The sequence below is a fragment of the Chaetodon auriga genome, chromosome 17 (assembly GCF_051107435.1).
Source record: "Chaetodon auriga isolate fChaAug3 chromosome 17, fChaAug3.hap1, whole genome shotgun sequence".
Classification (NCBI taxonomy): Eukaryota; Metazoa; Chordata; class Actinopteri; order Chaetodontiformes; family Chaetodontidae; genus Chaetodon; species Chaetodon auriga.
In genome coordinates this window covers 10,995,911-11,014,772 of record NC_135090.1, presented here as the reverse complement: position 1 = coordinate 11,014,772, position 18,862 = coordinate 10,995,911, and the positions used below count along the sequence as shown (strand labels likewise).

Sequence of the window (18,862 nt, the reverse complement as noted above, 5' to 3'; positions counted from 1 at the left end):
AGCCCAGAGCTGCTGGATTGGAAAATAAAGAGACCAATATTGCTTATGCATAGTTAAATTAGATTTTTATCATATGTCACAAATTGCGACTCACAATACTCCATCAGCTGTGAAAATGAAAAAGAAAATGTATTCGTTTCCCATGGTGCGATCCTGAATAGCGTTATTTCATTTTTCATTTTCCCAGAATCTGTGGGGCTTTCCGTCTGTCTCTCTCAAATATCCTTTCTAATTTCATCTGTACACTCACGTAACACCGCAGACCAACGACGACTATTAAATGTGCCGTTTTCTGTTTTTCTTTTTGGGTCTGAAACGTGTCTGCAACTCTAAGAAAAGAGTCTGCCGTAACTCGATCACTGATTTGGACTGCGTCAGGTTGTCGGCTGACTGTCAGTGCCAATGACAGCCATCAAAACCAGTCCCGGCTTTAACGTACATCCCATCAGAATGTGAATTAAGGCCAATGCAGTGAATTTATTTCCAACCGGCATCACCTCTGCATGCACATATAATCGCTGTTTTCACACAGCATCCAACCCGCTTTTAAAAACAAAGCATTCATTTGACAGCGTGATGGCATTTCACTGTGATAGCGATGCTGGCTGCTTTCCTGTGATGTTTATGGCTTGTACTGAGGAGAGGGACAAAACTCAAGCAAAGCAGGAAGGCAGCGAGAAGAAAGCAGATAACAGCCAGAAAACCCAGAAAAGAATAATAAATCATCAAAAGTTGAAATTGCATTAAGCAGTGTGATACAGCGACATGTTTTCTTCCCTCCGGGGGGCACCGTGGTAACTATTTACACCCCAGTAATTTTCTGGCTAAGTTGTGAGCTGTTTCCAAATGTCAGACGAGCTCGGTGCTCAGCTGCCTTCTGCAGAGAACATGTTTATATCCTCTGAACTGTTCAGCTGATCCAGTGGGCACAGACGGACATATGGACGGACTGGGTGGAGACGGGATGGAAGTGAGGTGCACTGAGACTTTTTGTGAAACCTTTAACTCGTGCATGCTGTCTCCCTCTCTCTCTCTCTCTCTCTCTCTCTCTCTCTCTCTCTCTCTCTCTCTCTCTCTCTCTCTCTCCCTCTCTCTCTCTCTCTCACACACACACAGGCATTTCTGACGAGTATAATCATATCACCTTGTGGCCGTCACAGTCTGTGTCCTCAGACTCTGGCTTTGTAACTATGTCCATCCTGTCTCTAATGTATTGACAAATGCTTTTAGTCTGCCCTTTCTTTCTCATATGCAAAACTATTTTAGCTCATCTCGATAAATCATTCAATGTTGGAAACATGCCGTATTTTCCAAACTAACACAGCACTGCCTTTTTTCTTTTTTCTTTTTTTTTTTTTTCCCTCACCGTCTCGCTCTCTTTCTGCTCTGCTGCGTTTCACATCATGACACACACACTAAATCTCACGACGCACACTCTTCCATCAAAAGTCTTACTGAATGTATACTCCTGAAGTTCCTGCTTGTATGTTGTCATTTAGAATAACATACATCCAGTTTCCATGGTTTTAGTCGAAGTGGGGGCACGCGGATCATGAGTCCCTTTTTTAATACAAGTGACTTCCCTCCAGAGTGAGAATGTGCATTCACGTTGAGTACACAAATGCACTCCCCCGACCTGCATACAAATACACACACCCACACACTCCAGAGATTGCAGCAGGGTAGACCTCATTTGTAAACAGATTATAAAGTTAATTGCACGCAGCATTTCAATTGAGCCGCTGAATCCTTGCGGTTTTGTTCCCCTGATTTGCCGCCGCAACTGTTTGATCCCAAAACCAATGTGCTGGTAATGACTCCGAGTCCCATATGAACGGCAGCGAGATTCCATCTCATCTCGTCTCAGGTACCGAGTGGCTTCAGCTTAAATTGGGAGCTCCACGGGGAAAAAGTAAAAGATCATCCTCCTCGTTTACGTTCTGTTTCTCTGCCTCCGTTATTCTTGATTACCTCTCCGAAACTCCGGGCGCTCGTCTGGGTTTGACAGTTTTCATTTGGAGTTCACTCACTTTTGACTTTGAATATTTCATTGAAAGTGTTTGGAAGGTTGTGAGGTTAGGGAGAAACTTCTGAGTGGCAGAGACGTAATTGCCTTCAACGTTTCCCACAAAACACTTGTTACATAATGTATAATCACACACGCTGTCATCAGCGCCAGTTTCAAACCCAAATGCGTCGTCTTTCCCCCGAATGTGACGCTCCTACCTGAATTGTTTTACTTGAAAGGAATCAGCTGTCAGGGAAAATAATGATTTGCTTATAATCCTCGCTTGAAAAAAAAACCTCTAATCCTCTGGTGATATTGCTCGGGGCAGGTTAGATGACGGTGCCATATCAGAATAATGCTATGAACCTCATCTGCGGCCATATTGTCACTGCCAGGAAGTTCAGCTGTGACAGCTGTTGAGAGCCGTTGCTGCAGGCAACGTTTTGAATCGAGCTGCCACAAGCAAGCAATTGCAAGGCCACCTCTGCTCTGCTTCACCATCCTTTTTCTTCTCTCAGTACTTGAACCACCAGTATTTACTTTTTCAATCAGCCCATTTTTTCTCACTTTTTTCTCTCTCTCTCTCCCTCTCACTCTTCCATTTTATCTGTTTCTCCTATCGCTGCCTCGTCTTTGGCGTCCGTGTGCCAGTGATTACATGCCTGTGGACTCTCAGCACAAACAACTGCTCGTGTCGTTTCTTCCAGTTTATTGGTGCTTCCGACTGAATATACAATGGTGTATTTGTACGTGGATTTATTTCAGCGTTTACCATCAGCCGGGGCATGAAGTTCATACGGCTGGAAATTATGTTTGATTTCCTTTTTTTCCTGATTTGAGTCTTTCTGAAGTCAACCCACAATTGTGTGATGAGCTGATTAGTTTTGTGTGTGTGTGTGTGTGTGTGTGTGTGTGTGTGTGTGTGTGTGTGTATGTGTATTCATAAGGTCCGTTTCCTTCTGGGTACTCGGCATCATTGTAGAGTAGCATTTGGGCTTTTTCAGGCCTGGCACTGAAACAGGAATGAGAAGCCGGGTAATTTCTGTGTTGGCACCAGTAGTCTGGCAGTGACGGGAGCTTGCAGAGACGTACACAAATACACACACTGACCGAGAAGAAAACACATACATACCAAGACACAAGTGAACACACATGCAGGTTTGAAGTCCTACTTTACGTCACTGCTACATTTAACACTATTCACACTCACTTCCTGTCTGTCTCCCAGTAACAGAGTGATAATCCCTAAGCATGTGTTGCGGTTGTGGTTCGCTACACTGGCTTGGCACAGCCAACACGCACACACACACACACACTCTCATGAGAGGCACTGACTAGTGTCACACATACACGCATTACATTTTCCTTCACAGTGCACACTGAAGCCAGTCATTAGTTCTGCGTCTCTCATGAGGGGACATCGCTGTCCAGACTGGTGTCTTTGTTGTGGCCTGCTGTCTCTGTCTGTGAATGGTGCAACAGACCAGAGGGGATTGCCATTTGACAGGGATTATGGATCATAATTAAGCTCCATGGTGTGACTGTTTATGCTGTGGTTGTCAGGATATCACAAGTATTGACATTTCGCCGGTGTTTCAGTGGAGCACACGCACACGCCTTCATCGATAGGCCGGGCTGCAGGTCGTGCTCCTCAGCTGTGACGAGGAGACAACTCCCGCTTCCTGTCTGTCAGCTTCTGACTAATCATCTGCCAGTGAGACAAACATGGCGACGAGCAGAATTATGCACTTTCAGCGTAAATCCTTTCATTCGTATTCTTGATTCTCCCTCGAGTATTTCAAGTTCTTTTCTTCTTGTGTCTTGGCACGTTTTGTCGAGCCGAAGCAGGTGAGCCGACCAGCGGCGGCCAGAAGTTGCCAGAGATAGACTTACAGGTGCTGGGTGGTGTTGCACAAAATAAATGAAGGCCTTAATTCCATTTGACATTCATCTAATGAGAACCAAATTTTCTAGCATTAGAGTGACAAAGATGTGCAATAGGATCGACTTGACAGTAATTGCCTGGCAGCCAGTCCACTCGACTTGGCCGTAAATCTCTATGGATTGGAGAGGAGAAAGCAGTCAATCACGACAGATTGAGACACTTCAGCGGAGAGATCACTTTTCAACTCCCCCAGCTGGAAGCCTCCTTCATGACAGTGGTGATTACAGAATTATCAAGCACTTGGAGTTTGCTGAACCTTTCAAATTAAGGATCTTTATTTTTTAATTTTTTTCTGGGGAGAATTTGAAAGCTTGTGTTTTTGGGTTGTTGCCTGCAAATTCTGGTGTTGAAATAGCCACATCTCTTTGATTAAAGCTCCCTTTCTTTTACTTTTGCATACGTTTTCTCAGACCAGCCACTTACGTTGAAGACTTTTCCTTGCCCATTCCCCAGGTGTATTACTTCACACCGTTCAATTGATGGATCCTGCAGATTTTATACTGAGAGGGAGCTCCCATCCCTCCTGAGGTGCCTGCTGCTGCTGACAGATAGGGCCTCCCATGCCCACCACAAAACTGCCTCGGGCTGTTGCTCAGAATTGAGCTGCACACTACAAATCACCCAGCGTGCATGTAGGGAACACCCAGTGATAAAGTAGATGCTTCAGCAGAGGTGGGACTGACTCAGCACTTTAGAAAAACAGAGAATTTGTCCCAGCCAGTGAAACTGATGACCTGCTATGCAGACTGTGGCTACTTAAGTGTAATGAAAGAGCCAGCGGCTATCGCTTGCTTCCTCTGTGGACACTTGCAGCAGCTTTGTATGTGAAGGGCTGGAACTGAGCTTTTGGGTGGTCCCCAAGAAAACAGCAAGGAAGTTTTGTTTGGTTGGAAATGCAACTCTGACCGATACAGAATCGAAAATGGGCTCCAGAGAGATAAGAGTTGGAGTGGAAGCTGGCTGTGCTTTTCCCTGTGGACCTGAAATCCGGCGCTCTTCATTCTGATTGATGCAGAACTTTATTGCCACTGTCTCCCCGAGGCATTATGGGAAGGAGATTACATGTCCAATATGAATACCATAAAGCATAGCAAAACCTCATTATACTCGAGTCCTAACACACATAATTATTGTAAATATGCACACGCAACATACATTTGTGTGTCCTCATTAAGGATCACTTTTCAGCTGGGTAAATATCACAGCATCTCGTCTTTGATCAAGCTACTGTTATATTCCTGTTTTTCAGACTTATGGAAAGCTTTGCTCTTATCTGTTTTCAAATCCCTCCCCGCAGGTTCATTTTTATACATTTTCTCTTCTTTGGGAATTCCAGAGCTTAATTTGTAATCATTACACAAGGATAGATAAGCTCCCTGGCTTTGATGCTTGATGTCTTCATACTTAACAATGCTGTTGGTCCACATGGGGAAACCATTTTGGCATTAATGCCTCGCAGACAGAGGTGAAACTTGTTTTCTCTTTCGCCCATCCACACAGTGCCGTACAAAGGTCCTCAAGACATTGAAGTTGACATTTGCACTGTTGGGCAAGCTGTTCTTTCTCAATTAATGGATGCCAGTAAGTCTGACAGACGCTGCTCTCCAAATTCCTCATCAAATCGTGGTTTGGCTTCAGATAAATGCAGTTACAGTGAAATGACTCTTGAAGTGTTGACATTCCCATTCATTTTTTTCTTAGTTGTTTTTGTCTTTTGGCGTATGCGTCTTAATTTCCTATAAACACCAGCTATCTTTTTATAGAACTCGCTGAAAGCTGCCGTCACTTCTGACTAGCTCCTCTGTTTCGTACCCGGCACATTAATTATTGACCATCTGTGACAGTAAGGACACAGACACTACAGCATGACTCAGAGACGGCTGTATCTGGATTATACATGTGCCAAAAATGACGAGGGAACAAAGACTGAAAGAGCGTAGTTTGACCTTAACTAACAGAAAGATGGAAGATGTTTGTGGTCAGGAATGAAACAGAGACAGCGCAGAAGAACAGAAGCATGAACAAACTCATTGGATATGTTTAGGTATTGAGACAAAGGCATTTGGTTTGTAATGATGGCCTCTTGCCTTAAGAACAAAATTTTGTCAAGTGTGTTGAGTATGTCTCGACTTTATTATGCTTAAATAATATATGAGGCGAAGCCGAAGTCCAAAAAGGTGATAAAGCAAGAAATGATTGGATCTGTTGATATGTGTTTTCCATTTATTCTGCCTTTCTTGTAATATACAGCTGCCCTAGAGGAGCATATTTCTTTCTCTTGGTGTAAATCCTAATTGTAGCATTTTTTTTCCCTCAATGCTTTAACTTCTGCTGTCACTTACAGGAAGACAAAGAGAGTTCATTAACAGTCGTGAGAGTCAAACTAAATGTCTTTTAATGAGTACTGAAATCTCCTCACAGCGTAATGTTGTCTGGAAGAGAGATTCAGTGTATGATTGTAAGTGTGTGAGTGTAACTGAAGTCATTACAGTGCCCTGGAGTCATGTCTGTGACGGATGTAAACTAGCATCTTGTAAGTCAAAGCTTTGAATTGCGTTAGTGTTCCTGGGGTATTTCGAGTGTTGTCCAGGAGTGGGGAGATCTCTTTTTAAACAACAAAAAAAAAACCTAACAAAAGACTGAAAGTGTCTGTCACCGGAAAGTTTTAGTCTAGATTCGACTCATCGTTTAGCAAAACGGTCTTAAAATGGTTCATTAACTCAAGGGCCACTTCTGTCTGAGCACCGGCGTCAGACAGATAATTAACACACAGCAAACTCACAAAGAAAAGAATTGTTCTCTGCCTCCGGTTCTGCTTTTTGACTTCCGTTTTGTTACTTCTATTCAGATCCTGCTGAGCAGTAACACTCCCACACAGATATTTCCTTTTCTCTAACACAATAGGCAGAGGTAGATTGTTTGCTCAAACCTGACCGGTGAGCTTGGATTGTTTTTCAGATCATGGATTCAAAGTGGGATGAAATGGAGGACACTGGCTGTTGATGTGGATAGATATGTGGCCAAATTGCTTAGATATGGACTTATAATAAGTCCAATTGTCCAGGACGTCTGAGGCTTGTTAGGTGCTGCTTTGACCATGCTAATACAGGGCTAATGGTTAGCATAGCGGGAAGGCTAAAAGGTTATAGTGAATGCTGCTGTGATGAGCTCTACTGGCTAAAAATGACATGTACGTGTTGGAAATGTTGTTTTTCCTCTCTTCACTCATGCACAAATATTCTAGGATAGTCAGAATTAATTGGACAAACACCCCAAAATATCTACAATTCATGAATCACAACACAGTACATTAATTACAGGATAAACCTGCAGCAGATATTAGGATATTAGGTTTTATTTCATGAAAGGTCGCAGTCTGTCCTCCTCAGTTAACGTATTGCAAAGAGAAGTTGTAACTGATGTTTGGAACGTGAAACAATTTATCTTTGAAGCCTTTCTGACTGGCTGCATTGGCTACAAGGTTACAGTAATTTAATATATCATAGCACATTATTTCACTGCAGGTAACACATTAGCATTCGCTTTTGGGCCAAACAGATCATTGAAATGAGGGAAGGTTCGCTCCAGGTGCAGCCACAGGGGAAGTCTTAATTATTGTGATATCAGTGAAGAACTCCCGAAACCCGTGTCCTGATTAAATAGTTAACATAATTGCGTCGCTGACTCCCAAACTATCAGAAAACACTTCCCATTCATTAATGAAACGTTAGTCTGCTCCTGTACAGTAGCTTCATTTAGCAGAGCTTGTTGAAAGAAAGCATATTGAATTATTCTCTTATAAAGCAATTAGAGGAGAAAGTGGATAGAATTACAAGCACTTTTTTTTTTTTTTTTTTTTTTAAAGAACGGGCTCTCCATTTTGTAACTGAATGGAAATGGAGATTTTTCAAGCACCACTTACGTGGAGCAGGTTTCAGTGGGCCTCCTGGCTTGTTTTCAGTCAGTAACTTGATTCAGGATCTTTTATCACTGGATTGCTCTCTGTTCCTCTGTAACAGTGCTGAGCAAATTGTAGCCTGCGGTGAATCCTCTTTGGAGGAAGCCAACCTTATTTATTACCTGCAGGGCTTGAAATTGACTTTTGGCCTCACTCGCTAATACGGCTGTTGGTCTTAAGAGTAACCAGCCTTTTACTGTTTTTCCAAACCAAAACTTATTTTTCGTGATATGGAATCGAATACAAAGAGACCATAAATTAGTCTTTCATTGGTTCTTTTTGGGACTAAATAGATTGAAATTGTGCTGCTGATACAGCTGAATGAGGGAAGTCTCGTCAGCTGTAGCTGTTGCGTCTGAGTAAACTCATCATATTTCAAAATAAATGCCTGTTCATGGGGATAGCAGGCTTGACTTTGCGTTGTGGGGCTACCTTTTACCTTGGTCATGTTTTTCAGAATCTTCCAGTCAATGTCTGTGAGACATGAGTCAGTGAGCGATAATAATAAACTTACTAGCAGATGAAATGCTCACTGCAGTCGTAGAGTCTGGTGGTCCAGCTCGACCTATTATGGGAATATTCTTACTTTCCATGCAGTCATTTTTCTCCTATTGTTTGCCATGGCTCACTCCATTGCTGAGGCATGATGATGATGATTCCTTTTTACCTTCCCTCCTTGTGTTTCTTGCGGAGGTCACTCAGTGCCCCGGGTTCTCTGTCTGTGTTCAACTCAATCAGAAGCTGATGATCATTTACATAAGTACACTGAGGTGAATGAGAAATGAAAACAAGCTTATTTTCCTTCTCATAAGCCGCCAAATTGATGTCAGGCGTATAGAAAGGAAGCTGCCTCTGACTATTTGAGAAGAGAAAAAAAAAAAAAAGTGGTGTGATTTATGAATATTTGCTGAGTGAAGAGAGCGTGTGCTCAGCCTTTGGCTCTCACTGTGAGACTGCTCTGGGAAATGCAACAAATGCAATTTGAGAGCGTTACATTGTCGAACTGTTTCACCACGCTTGGATGCACTTATTTTTTCACAGAGGAAATCATTCATATGGTTGTAATAATAAACTCAAAGCGCCGTCTGGCAACTGCTAATACCAGGTTCATGTTCATTTTGCGTTTGTCAAAACTTTGATTTCTTTTCCTCTCTTCTCCTTCCCCCATCGTGAACAGCAGACTATTAACAATGAGTCGACTCCCTCCAGAATTAATGTCACATGCTAACGTCAGCTTGTCAATTTGAAACTAATGAGTAATTATTGGAGCATGATTGTAGGTAGTGTATGAAAGATTAAATAAGAGCCTTTAAGGCAGTTAGCAATACATTTTCTCCAACTGCAGCAGTTATGAATTAATATTCCTTTTCTTAATTAATCGTTTAGTTTGTGAAATGTCAAACTATGCTGGAAAGATGTCCCTCACTACCGACCAGAGCCCAATCTGAGCCCTTGATCAAGTTCAAAATCCAAAGATTTATTGTTATAAAACAGAAAAGCAGCAAATCCTCCCATTTGAGGAGGTGAAACCAGAGAATGTGGATTGATTTTCACTATTTTCGCCCCAATAATGACTGAAAAAATGTCTTTGTCTATTATTTTTCTGCCCATCGACTAATTGATGCCGTAGTTTCAGCTCCAATGTTCCCTGTGAATTATATTTTCTGCGCTTCACTGGAATATTTGCAAACATAACCACACGACACGCCGTGACCACAGATAGAGACGCAGAGGCCTTTTTAAATTTTGCGCGGCGTCAGCTCGCCAGGAACTGTGCAGTACTCATTCTGACAGCTGTCTTCTTGCAGCAAATATTGAAAATCACCACGGAACAATAATCATCCGTCTTTATAACAAATATAATACACTCCACTGTGGAAAAACAGTTTTGCTATTTATCTCAGTGGGACAGCAGAGAAACTGCTGTTGAGGCTCCTAAATATCCTCAGCAGCTGCAGGATGTAAATCAAATGATGTACGACCTCTGCACTATAAGTCATGCTATATGGAACGTTTTTCAGGCCCTCGTACGACTTTGAAAAATCTATCACTGCTGCTTAATTTGTACAATATGGCATTCTTTTGCACATACTTGGCAATGCGGCGAGCGTGTGGAGTCAGTTTGCTTTGATCTCGCTGCAGTCATATGTCATTTTGATCGTGCTTCATCGTAAAAGTGAAATCATAATTGTTTGTGCAGTCATATGTTTGAGGATGGTTACACTTGATTTGATTGCAGCGGGCCTTTAACGATAACTCACGAGCTGCTATCTTTATAGGTGGAGCTATTTTTAGGAGTTTGAATCATGAAGTGAAATCCTTACCTGTTTTCTTTAGAAATCTGAGGCTTCCAGCTGGATTTCGGTGCACGTCTGCCGACACCCACAAACATTACCGTGAGTCATGATTGTTACATGATTAAGAGAACAATTGAGCCAAGAAATTTAGTCTCTCATTTGTAGGAATTCGGTAATGGGAAGAAATCATCTCCTCTGTTGCATTTATGTGCAGATTAAACCGGGCAAAGGCCTTCAAACAGTATGAGAGTGTATTAACTATATTAACATGCTAGTCGTCTTCCTAAGTATCAGATGTAATTTACATGTTTATCTTGACAAATCTTTTAAATATTCAGTGGTACCAAAGGGCAACAACAACGGGAAATTATGTTAATGCCATCAAATCATGTTTGCCATTTTGAGTATATAATGATCGGAGATCAAGCATCTAATAAACTAATAAACATGAAGGAGGCACTCAGGGCTGATGCTGTTTCACATTCAGTGTGAATGTCACCCCTAACAGGCAAAAAGTCAGAGCCCTGCTCGGGTTCCTACAAGCTGCCAAAGGTTAGAGCGCATCTAAAATAGTTTTTGCACTCACATTCACACCTCAGAAGTGGAAAAAGTAGATGCATAAAATCCTAAATGCCATAGATGTTGTTGTTTTTTCACACCTTTTGTTTTGTACCAGCCATAGCTTTTACCTGCAGAGTCCCCGCAGAGTTGTACGCAGTTGGAAAAGAAACACAACTTTTCTCCCAACAGCTTTTCAGAAGCCCTCTTTTCCTTTTTTTTTTTTTTTTTTTTTTTTTTTTGCATAAAGTGTTTACGCCGCAGTGGCACAGCCAATGAAAGGTCAAGCCTCTTGTGGAGTGATTAAAAATAGACCAACCCAGCCTTTGCTGTAATGTCAGATGCAGCCCAAACTTAATTGATTTGATTCATTCAAATGAGAATGTACAACCACCGGCATGACTTTCATAATGCAGCGATGACAGAAGTCGGAATGACACAGCAGAATTAAAGGCTGTAACGCTGGAAAGAGAAGAGATTGGCAAGAAATGCAAATGAGAGCTCAGCAGCTGTGGTGGCCACTCGGAGGGTTTCTTTAGTTTGAAGATGTGTTTAACCAAACTTCCAACCTGTGTTAAAACAACCACGAGCGAGGACAGCTTACATTAAAACTCTTCCCCGGGTTGAATTTGGAGTCTGGATTTCTCTGGTCGCATCTTTTGTGCCTCCTCCAAACACAGCGCTCCCCAACAGAAGCAGATCTGAAAGGAGAAACTGGTCAAAGACATGAATTTTGAATGCAAACCAGCAGAAAGCGAAATAGAGCGACGTTTGCTGTACAGTTGCAGGTGCATGTCTGCCGTGCCGCTCTTTTGATATGTTAAATGTGGTGTTAGCAAACTATAGAAGGAAGCAGCAGTCTTTTTTTTTTTTTTTTTTTACAATATAACATGTATTTGTGTATTCCTGTGTTTGCGTAACTGTTTCTGTCAGTCTGGCACGTCAGCCATACGAATGGCCACCAGCCGCTGCTGTGCAACAGTTTTCATCATGTTCCAAATCTTAAATCATTTGTTGCAGTTGAATGTTGGTGCTAATGGCCTTTCTGGATTAAGTCCACAACCGCTGCATGTTTGTCATGTTAATGTGTTTGAGATGTTGAGGACGGTCCTTCTTTTAGCGACTTTAACCCTTCACAGTGAGCAGTGACGGAGCCGTGTTTTACCATCTGCATGTGAGGAGCGTTTCACTCCATATTGTCTTATTTTATTAATGCTTCTGACTTTCAAATGGTAACAGCGTTAACGTTTGCAGAGAGTTGCTCTTGGGAGAGATATATTGCGCCCTGCATAGGGAAGCCATTAGATTCCCTCCCCTGTACAGTGAAAATAATATAATTCAAGCGTTAATCTTCTGAATGTGCTAGAATTTTATTTCAGGCTGATAATGGTTTCTGCAACACTGAAGGTTTGATTGAATGCAGAGAGATAAGTTGGAGGTTGCGGAAAGGTTTCGCACAGGAGGAGGCGGTATCAGTCAAGCAGGTCTGAACCACAAATTGCCGGCAGAGCTGCACACTGGGCATTTTTGTTCTGTAAGTGGGGCTGTTTATATATCTTATTTTAGTGAATAGATTTCTGCGAGAGGAATAGAAGACATCATCTTCTCACAGCTGTGCGCATCGTTGCCTCCTTTACAACACATACTTTGCCTCCTCTGGTGTTCAGTGATGATAAACTAATGACTTGAGGGCCTGCTGCCACACAAGTTTTGATGTTTTAGCTTTTCAGACGAATTAAAAGTGATGTAACCACTGACACACTTCCTTATTCAAAAATAGCTCTCCTGTACTTGGTGCAGTCTCAGTAATAAATGCGGTCCACTGGTCGTGTGGAATAATGGCGCTCATGCACAATAGTGGACCCAGATTGCACAGGAGTGCAGCATGTAAGTGGATGATGTGGTACAGCATTAATAGCTCCCATTTGTTCATTACCTGTGTGATTGTTATTGATCTGCCAGAGGCTGTTTTAGGGGGCTTTGCAGCAGCTGAGCTCTACATGCCAGTGTGATACATTATGCCACCTCGACATGCCTTACAGAAAATAATATGATGTGCCCTCCTGTGTGGAATCTCAATGGCCTTGTATGTAGATATAGATTATTGTGATTGATGGGAGGGGATTTAGGTCGAAATCTTTCTCTTTCTATTTCAATTGTTTTTCAAATGAAGGGATAAAATCGTTGCTGGGCGGAGAGGTGTAGTGGAATATATCCAAAGGAAGATAAATGCTTGCTGTTCAGGAGTGTTCGGTCAGCAGAATTTCAGCGTGTGTGTGTGCTTTGGATGTGACTGTGTTCCAAGAGGTTGACACTGTTTCAGATTGTACTTTTCCTACCAGTGTACATCCACGTTTTGTCTTCATTTTGCAAGTGAAATGTTTGTTGTGTCAGGTTGACTGTTAAAGTAACAGCAGGACAAGGTTCTTCCACAGCAGCACTTCCTCATAAACCATGACAGAGCACAGATAGTAACAAATCATTTAATAATATCATAATAATATGCAAATGTATATTTTTAAATTTGCATGCTGACTTGCCCGTCTGCCGGTGTGTCTTGCAGGAGGCAGTGGGGGAGAATGCAGGAGTCCACGGCCCAGCAGAGGACAGGAAGGAGAAGGTGCCCAGCCCCCATCTCAGCCAACTGGTGGTCCTCACTAACAGTGGGACTCTCTATGGGCTAGCACAGAGGGTGGTGGCCACTGAGTCGCTGTAAGTACTCCGGAAAAAGCACAAATAATGAATTTTACAGTGATTCTATTAGAAAAAATGCGTAAACATAAACTGTGCAGTAATACAGTACTTAGAAAGTAAGCGACGCTGTAAGACGACACGCAGCAGTATTGGTGTTTATTCCTCTGGTCTGGGGAGAGATGATGACAGCAGGGCTCGTTTCATGCCGTCACTGGTGTGTCCAGGCACTGTGATGTAACTTGGCAGTTACGTTCATCAAAGCTTTTTCTCTGATCACGTTAAGGAGCCGGTTCTGGCTCTCTGCCTCGCCTCAAGGTACTCATAATTTCATTAGACGTGTTAGACAGCCTGGCCGTCAAAGATCTGCGCTACCTGCAGTGTGTGTTTGTGTCGTCGTCATTGTCGTTTTGAACAGTCACATCAATAAAGCTTGATGAATTGAAAAGACAAAAGATGATTGAAATAGAAAGAGAGACTGAGAGACTTATTTTACCCTGAAATAGAAGCTCTTGCCCTGCCTGGCTGGTTTTTCTCACTCTATCTTTGTCTATTGCCTACATACATGATTACATAATTTGGTCAAACTACTCTGACAGCTTTTGGTCCCTTAGAAACCTGCAGTGTGCTAGTGCTTTTTAATCAAAGTCTGTAAACCAAGGGCCCAGATACGGCTGCAAAAATGCTGAATAGGCTCACGCTCTCTCACACAGGCAGGCAACAGGCTCCGAAGAATAATGAAAGCAAAAGAGCCAAAGTGCAGAGGTGAAGACAGGTAAAGTTTGAGAGGAAAAGATTCAGACTTTATTTCGGGCAGAACTGCAAGGAAAGACTTTCTGTCTGGAACGGTGTTATCAGAAAAGGCAGCTAACCTCGGTGTGTATTGTGAGAACCTCTGACATCTTCAGCATATGGCATTTTAAACATGATCAAAGATAAGAGCTCTGCGAGGTGCCGCTTTCGCTGTTGTTCAGGTGTCTTATTTATACAAGCGTGATCAGATAAATGTGAACTGCAGGATGTGCTTTTTTTTTTTTTTTTTCCTCTCTCCACACTGCACCATGTTGCCAAGGTAAACACAAGCTGTTCCAGCTAACCTTAATGTGATTTTCTCTGCTCAACGAAAAGAACAAAATCCCACTGGGCTCACGTAGGGCGCTGGCTGTCTTTAATGCACTGCTCGAAGGATTTAGTGTTAACCAGACAGCTCTTATTAATATTCATTCTTGCTTATAATATGAAGATTTCTGTCGGGGTCACCGCTGTGCAGCATCCTTACAGATGGTCTGTTTATGGAGTGTCAGTGTAGCCAGCTCTTGAACTTGAATATCTCAATTATTGGACAAATCAGCCGTGCAGGGATTGGAAATTGCATACACCGTACCAAATGCTCATGATTTTCAGTTTTTACCCATCGTCCATAAAAAGCGCCCTGTTTGAATGGAGAAAATTGTTGAAGAAAATATAAAATGAGTTGTTTTCTGCTGCAAGAAGTCACTGATGAGAATCCTTTCGACGGGCTTTCTCGTGATGAGAGTGAATGTGCTGCTGACTGATTCAGCTCCAACTTTTACTTCCGTTCTTAAAATCGTTTATCCCATTTTAATACTCAAAATAAACATGCATCGTCAAATTTGAAGAAATAGGAAAGTCAAATTGTAATTTTACTTTAAAAGATGTTGCATTTTTAATACATATTAGAGCTACACCCATTAAAAAGGGGACATAGATACTGATCTGTATTAGCTTATTGCACATATGCTGGTATGGATGCTTATGTCAGCAGATAATTAATAAGATATTGCAGTATTAAATGGACATCAGCCTCTAAAATCCAGTATCAGTCAGGCTGTATTCATATATATATTAGTGATACAGCCCTCACCGTACCATGCATTCTGAAGATATTTCTCTAACTGATGTTGCCATATTGCAAAATCTGATGGGGTGTGCTTTTACTTTTTGTGTCATATAAACACAACCTCATTTCTGCAATAATCCCAGAAAGATGTTAAGAGTGACCGGGCCTGGTGCTGAGTGCAGCACAGGATGTGGTGGTCACTGCTGGAGCTTAAGCCTCGGTCTTGTTTCTTCTCTTAAGCTGCGCTGTTCAGTCAGTGGTGTTGTTGTTGACCCGTAACTGTAAAGAAAACCGCGTTGGCCGTGCTCCACTGCTGCAGTCATGCTTGTTAAACCCTGAACTTAAGTTCACTCAGAAGCCCAAGTCAAAAGGTCTTTATTTAGTCAGAGCTGGATCCACAGTGGAATCAGGGTATTAGTCCTGTGTGCATTGATTCCTTTCCTGCTATTTCATTTGGTCTCAGTATTGTTCGAGGATAATTGAAATCCATTTATTGTAAAAAAAACAAACAAACAAACCACAAACTTGCCTTGTGAGGTGAGACTTGGAAGATTTGGACCTTAGAAGCAGATTTAACAAAGCACAACACGATGGCAGAGCAGAGGGATAATTCATGTGGTGACAACATTGATTACATTAAACTGTAAGAATCACAAGGGAGGAGTTGGATTGCTGCAGCAGTGGAGGTGATGGCGATGGTACATTCAACGGTGCGCTGTTAGGACTAATGCAACATTTGCCTTTCACAGAAAATATTCAGAACGGAAAGACTCCAGGTTGTGAAGATGGACATTTGTTATCTAGTCGCTCTATCACATTAACAGAGGTAACATGTAAAGGAATCAAAGACTTTACTTTGTGTTTTCTCTTTTTTCCCAAGCCTAACGTGTCATGTCAGACGGGAAAGGCAGAGCTTTACCATCAGAGGCTTTACGGATGAAGTGTTCTGTGTTCTTGAGCTGCTCTGGTAGAAAAGATTTAAGGCGATGTTTCGTGAAGACTGTCTCTGATTGTCAGTTGCTTCAATTCAGGTCCTCAAAACCAAATTTCAATCGAAAGCAATATCAGCTTTAGTTAAATGATCCGTCACTCTTGAATAATACAAAAAGGGTTATTTTGTCTTTTTTATGTGCGGCACCAGCAGACCATAGACACCACTGTGCTGCGTTAAATGGCTGTTTCTGTGTCTTTCTCAGTGTGTTTCTAGCTGAACAGTTTGAATCCCTCCAGTCCCACCTGGACACAATGATGCCTGCAGCCAAGAAGCCCTTCCTGCAACAGTTTTATTCCCAGGTACATGTGCACCGTCTCTCTAGAGTCTGTGTAATTACAGTAACTGATAATCATGTGGTCAGTAGTTACAGGTCAGGGTGTACCAGACATCTGACCACGGTGGCTCCAGAGCTTTCATTATAATTGATTTGAATCTAGCAAAGAATCCGTCTTTTGGAAGAATCACTTTTAATAACAGGTTTGAAATTGTGCAGTTATCAGAACATGCAGTAGCATGCCCACTAACTTTCAATGAATGTGCTCTGGAAAAATAGATCACTGCTTTACTGGTGACCATCGTTCTGCCTTTTGGTTTTCTTTAAACGTCTATTTCTCCTTTAGTGACTGTGTAACTGCAAACCGGCACTCGGTCCTGTTCACGATCAACAAAGGAGAAAATTGTCCGTCACTCATAACCATGCAGACATCTTTTAGTCCAGCCTTTTTCGTGTGCGTGTGTGCGTGTCTGCTTGACATTTGAAATGCTCAGGGACACAGACAGGTCTGTTTTCCCCAAACATGAAATGACTGTCATGTCCTATAATTTCACTCTTGGAAATATTGTGCAATCGATGACGTTATGGTACCTGCACGGCATGTTCTCCTCAGAGGAGACTTCTCGTCTGCCTTGTCGCTGTTCACTGCTTGCATAATGTTCAAAAACATGTTGAATATAAAACACACGCGTGTACATGTATTCTCCTTTCCTTGTCCCAGACGGTGTCTACGGCCAGTGAACTCCGAAAACCAATATACTGGATTGTCGCGGCCAAAGCCATCGACTACGAGCAAATGTTGCTCCTGATGGCCGGAGTTAAATGGGACATTAGGGAGATAATGTCCCAGCATAATGTATACGTGGACGTCCTGCTAAAGGTAATGTTGCCTTTTCCTCTTTGTGTATTTTACATTTGGGAAAAGTTTCAAATTGTCTTCATTCTTTGTCCCCAAACAAATCCTGACAGTCCACTGCAGCCCTCTCACTGTAATATCCACACAGAAGAAAAATCAAACACACAAAAGGCAGCTGTGTTGGATTTGCTTTTATCTGGTGGGGATTTTCCTCTCATTGTGTTTTTGGTGTATTTGTGAAATACAATCTGGCTTATCCTTTTAACATCTGCGCCATTTACATAAAGTATTCCCCTTTATTCCACGTAAAGTCAGGAGCTCTCGGCTTCCTCGTTGCGCCCCTTGAGTTAAAATTCATTCTGGGATCTTAAATATCAATTATTTGGGATGGGGTGAATAATTCAGCACATGGGTGAGCTGTTGAGAGTTGAATGCAGATCTCCTCTGAAGTTTCAGCTTTGTTAAATACATTTGAGCTCGCCGGTCACAGACATATTTTTGGAGTTGGAAGCTTTCCACTAAACGTGTGTCTTTATGCATGCTGGCCACTTATCCTGTTATACATTTTGCATGGGGTGGAAGGACTCATGGCACTAGACGGAGACCGAGAGGTCCGAAGGCCTCGCTGTGGTGTGAAATCCTGAACAGACCAGCACCCAAGCAAGACAGATCCCCATGCGTATGCCTCAGCATGTCTCAGATTTAAGATTTAATTGCATCTTAAATCCCAGATGTTGTCCAAGTAGATAAATACACACACATCCAGCCACAGTTAAAAGTTTTATGCCTGTGAAAAAAGAACTCACACTCACCTTTTGAGTTCCCCAATGACTTGTAGATCTTCGTCAGGCTCTGGCAGCCCCGCAGAAAAGTCTAACTAATTTATCTTATGTGCTAAATTGCCTAAGGGGAAAATCCCTGTCTCACTCGGCCGGCTTAAATGCCCAACTGTGTCAGAATGGTCCAGCTGATGGACTGACATGATGCATATTACAACTAGCATGTAGCTTTCCCCATCAGGCGCTAATAGCCTTCTCTGCCAACATGTCAGACACTCATAATGCATATGGATTGTGTTATGCGCCGTGCTCGGCAAGAGTGCGCTACATGTTGTTGCACTGCACCGCACTGTAGAATATTTTATTCATGAATTCAGGTTGATCACACTAGCATTCAACAATGGCATTGATTTGCATATAAAGTGGCGAGGAAATGCAGCAGCCTCACAATGACTTCATTGACAAAATGCTTAAGTCAGAAACTATTGTCGGACTGTTTGTGAATGAATAACATTTCATTCTCGGGTGCGAAATTAATGGTAGTCGCGTGTTCCCTAAAATTCAGCTTCATTTTTTTTTCATAAGATGCAGTTCGAATTAAAGCTGTCAGACGTATGTTTGCAGAAACCCACTCGAGAACC

General features: G+C 42.2%; 1 protein-coding gene across 1 annotated transcript in view; it reads left to right on the top strand.

The window, feature by feature from the left end:
• The window catches only part of vps50 (VPS50 subunit of EARP/GARPII complex), a 96,074-nt gene that overhangs the window by 70,739 nt on the left and 6,473 nt on the right, over nt 1-18,862 (top strand). The window contains exons 23-25 of the mRNA XM_076754342.1: nt 13,330-13,478; nt 16,515-16,611; nt 17,308-17,466. Of these exons, the coding sequence (XP_076610457.1) occupies nt 13,330-13,478; nt 16,515-16,611; nt 17,308-17,466 (405 nt within the window). The remainder of the gene's footprint in view (nt 1-13,329; nt 13,479-16,514; nt 16,612-17,307; nt 17,467-18,862) is intronic.